Source organism: Aulostomus chinensis, chromosome 21 (genome assembly GCF_037954235.1).
Source record: "Aulostomus chinensis isolate RoL2024-O1b breed Wild chromosome 21, RoL_Achi_v1.0, whole genome shotgun sequence".
NCBI classification, from domain to species: Eukaryota; Metazoa; Chordata; class Actinopteri; order Syngnathiformes; family Aulostomidae; genus Aulostomus; species Aulostomus chinensis.
Window position 1 is genome coordinate 11,503,975 of NC_141340.1, and position 3,177 is coordinate 11,507,151.

Consider the following 3,177-nt stretch of genomic DNA (forward strand, 5'->3'; position numbering starts at 1 on the left):
TAATTTGGATTTGTTTCTCTTTCTGTCTTTATTTTTAATCCTTGCTCTAAAGGAATAAAAAGCTATTCTCCTCTCACATCGTGCTTGACCAGCTCATCCTCACGCCTTTTGTTCCTTGACCATCTGGTCACATGTCAGAGAAGTTTAGAAGCCACGGAATCATAATTCTGCCTCATCAGGAGTGCTTGATTGATTTAGGGTTATTGACTGTGTCCTATTTTCCAGTGGTCTGGGTGAACGGGGACAAAGATGAATGGGCTTGGGGCTGCTCAACAGATGGCGATTGACCCCCCCGACATCCCCTCAGCTGTGATGGAGCTTGGCTGTGAGTTTGTCAGTGATTAAAAACCATCCATCAATTACAGGAAAGATGACTCAAACAGACAAACTAGAATTCATGAAAACTTGGATAAACACAAAATGAATTCATGTTTTTACTTTTCCTAGCTGGTAATGAGCATCAGAGTCAGCAGGATAAGAGGTCTGCGGATTATCTGGGTGAACTGATCAACAACTTCCTGTAAATGGAAGAGACGACTGATTAGCCTCATTATCTCCAGCCTCGTTACTCCTGCGCATCTCCACGCGGACGCGAGAGGACTCCTTTCAAACCACAAACCAAAGAGAAAACATAACCGACAGCTATTTTTGGGTGCGTGTTCAGGCTTCGCGAACCATTCGATAAGTCTCCTCCTAATTCAGTGTTGCGTTTCCAGTCTGGACGCCGAGGCCAAACTTTTACATAACCGAAACAGCTTCAGCTAAGCCGATTAGAAAAGCGAGCTGGCGTCCCGACTTCAAGGAAAAGACAAAAATACTGACGCGAGTTCAAAACAACTCAGGTAAAGTTATAGAAATTGACAGTCTGCAGATCCAACGTATTACAATAAACATCATGTGATCAGATATCGACTGATGTTTATATGAAAAGAGAGAGTTAAAGAGTGAGTAAACACCACCCTGCAGGCCCCAGAGATGTTTTGTTTTCATTTTGTACACCTCTCATTACTCTTTTCCTCAAATAACGACTATCTTTACGTAGAAGGAACGAATCAGGATTCATACGCATCACCCACCCACACTGCGCCTTTATCACGTTTAAATGTGTGCGAATCACGCATACTACCGAGAATTTCTGTCACTGTTGGGAAAGACAATAAAGTTTATCTAAAAAAAAAAACCAAAAAAACGCAGTGACTTTTTCATACCTTTTGAGGAAAATTTTCATATCCCAAACATCACCTAAAATGTGTTTAGACATCAAACATAAGTAGAAATCCATGTTAAAAATCAGGAACAAGCTACCAGGTTTGGTACAAAATGAAAATGTGACAAAGAAAATCAATATAAGTCAAAAGAGACATTTCCTCCATCTATTTTAATTGAACTACACATTTAATATTTGGTATTTTCTGAAGCAAATTACAATCGCAATGAAATGTAACATTTTATGTCAGTTTAAAGCCTGGATGGAGTCATTTTTTAAATGAACCCTGACATGTCGTATTCAAGATTGTTGTTTTGTCAGTCGATAGTCAGAGTTCGCATTCTGTCTCGTTATTTTTGTTAAAACTGAACTTGTGCAGTTCTTATATCGCCTAAGAATGTTCTGCTTGAAGTCAAATAAGACCTTTCATGATCGTAAACATGTTCACATTCAGAAATTCAAGAAGAAAGGAAACAATCATCCGACTTTTATTTGAACCAGTTCACTGTGCTTTGTTTCATTTGCAAGCCTGTAACAATATTAAACAGTATTTACACACTAAATTGATGTTCAGGCAACAAAACCAACAGGCGACTCAGCGTCATCATGTGTCCAGTTCAAAGCTTTGAAGGCACTAAGAGAGGAGGCAGGACCCACCCAGGAGGTCTCAGCGCTTCCCAGGTTTGGACCGTTTCTTGCCTCCTGCAGCCTTGCCCCCCTTCCCTCTCACCCCCTTGCCCTTGCCCTTCCCGGGTGCGTTACCCTTACGTCCTCCCTTCTTCCCGGAGCCCTTCTTGTGCCTAGCCGCGGCCTCCTCCTGGTCCTCCTCCCTCATCTGCTTGTTGACAGCCTTGGTGATGTCCAGCTTGGGCTTCTTGCTGTCAATGATCTTCAGAAGCTCCAGCTGCCTCTGTTTCTCAGATGAAAAGTCTCCAATAAGCGGGTCGAAATTTCTCTTCTTGCCTGTGTTCTTTGCGGGTTTCTCTTTGGGCAAACGGTCCTGGAACCTCCCCACGGAGGCGGTGGAGGTCCTGGCCACGTTCGCAGCTCTGACCAGCTCGTCCTTAGACTGCTGCGCCACGGGGGTCAGCCCCACGCCGGGTACCTTAATCTTCTGCGCCCGGGCGATGTTCCTCAGCCGGTTCAGCTCGTTCTTGGCCACTCGTTCCTTCTTGGCTTTGACGCGTTTGGCGAACTGGTCTTCATTAGGGTCTGCAGTCTCCGGGACCTCGATCAGCCACTCCTTGGTGTCATCGTTGGCCCTTTTGTAGCCCCAACGTCGCCTCCACTCCTTCGCAGTGTCGTCCCAAACCAGGTTGGTCTTCTTCTTCTTCTGGATCCCTTTCAGCTTGGCGAACTGCTCCCACTTAGTAGGAGGTTTAGGCTTTGGAGGGGGTTTCTCTCGAGGGAGCGGGGTCGCTGGATCCGGGAGTTTAGCCACTATCGCCTCCTCGACCCTCTCGGTGGGTAGCTTCCAGATTTCATTGATGAGCAGCTGCGTGTTGTCGCGAGCTAGCGAGCTCAGAAAGTCCTCTTTCTTCTGCTCCCTGAAGTCCCGCACCTCGATGCGGTTACTGTCGCACGCCAGCAAGTTCCCGACGTCAAACAACAGGTCCAGGTCTTTGAGGACGGTGACGCTTCTCAGCTTGTCCGCCTCATCCTGCTCAGCCTTTGCTAGCAGCTCCTCGACACTACACGAAGCCATGTTGCTCGCTGCTTCGCTCCCCACGTGTGACGGAGAAAAACACACGTACTTCCCTTCCGGGTCAGGGTGATCGTGGAGCAGTCCCACTTGGCGCCACAAGAGGGCGACATTGTTCAATTTCCTTGGTTGTGCAGGCCTAACATTATTTTAATTGTTAATATTTAAACAACACAAATATTTTGCATTTCTATGTGAATTTATACAAAAGATTGCCTAGATAAAGTAACAAAAACGTAACTAATAGATACAACTTGGCACTTCATTT

General features: G+C 45.7%; 1 protein-coding gene across 1 annotated transcript; it reads right to left on the reverse strand.

The window, feature by feature from the left end:
• Positions 1–1,672: 1,672 nt before the first annotated feature.
• rrs1 (ribosome biogenesis regulator 1 homolog) lies at positions 1,673–2,959 on the reverse strand. Its single transcript, XM_086191381.1, has one exon. It carries the CDS (start codon positions 2,910–2,912, stop codon positions 1,875–1,877), a length of 1,038 nt encoding a protein of 345 aa, XP_086047507.1. The 5' UTR covers positions 2,913–2,959; the 3' UTR covers positions 1,673–1,874.
• Positions 2,960–3,177: the final 218 nt, after the last annotated feature.

What these genes read in the sequence shown, in the direction of transcription:
- rrs1 (XM_086191381.1), bottom strand. Translation starts at nt 2,912, where the DNA reads ATGGCTTCGTGTAGTGTCGAGGAGCTGCTAGCAAAGGCTGAGCAGGAT.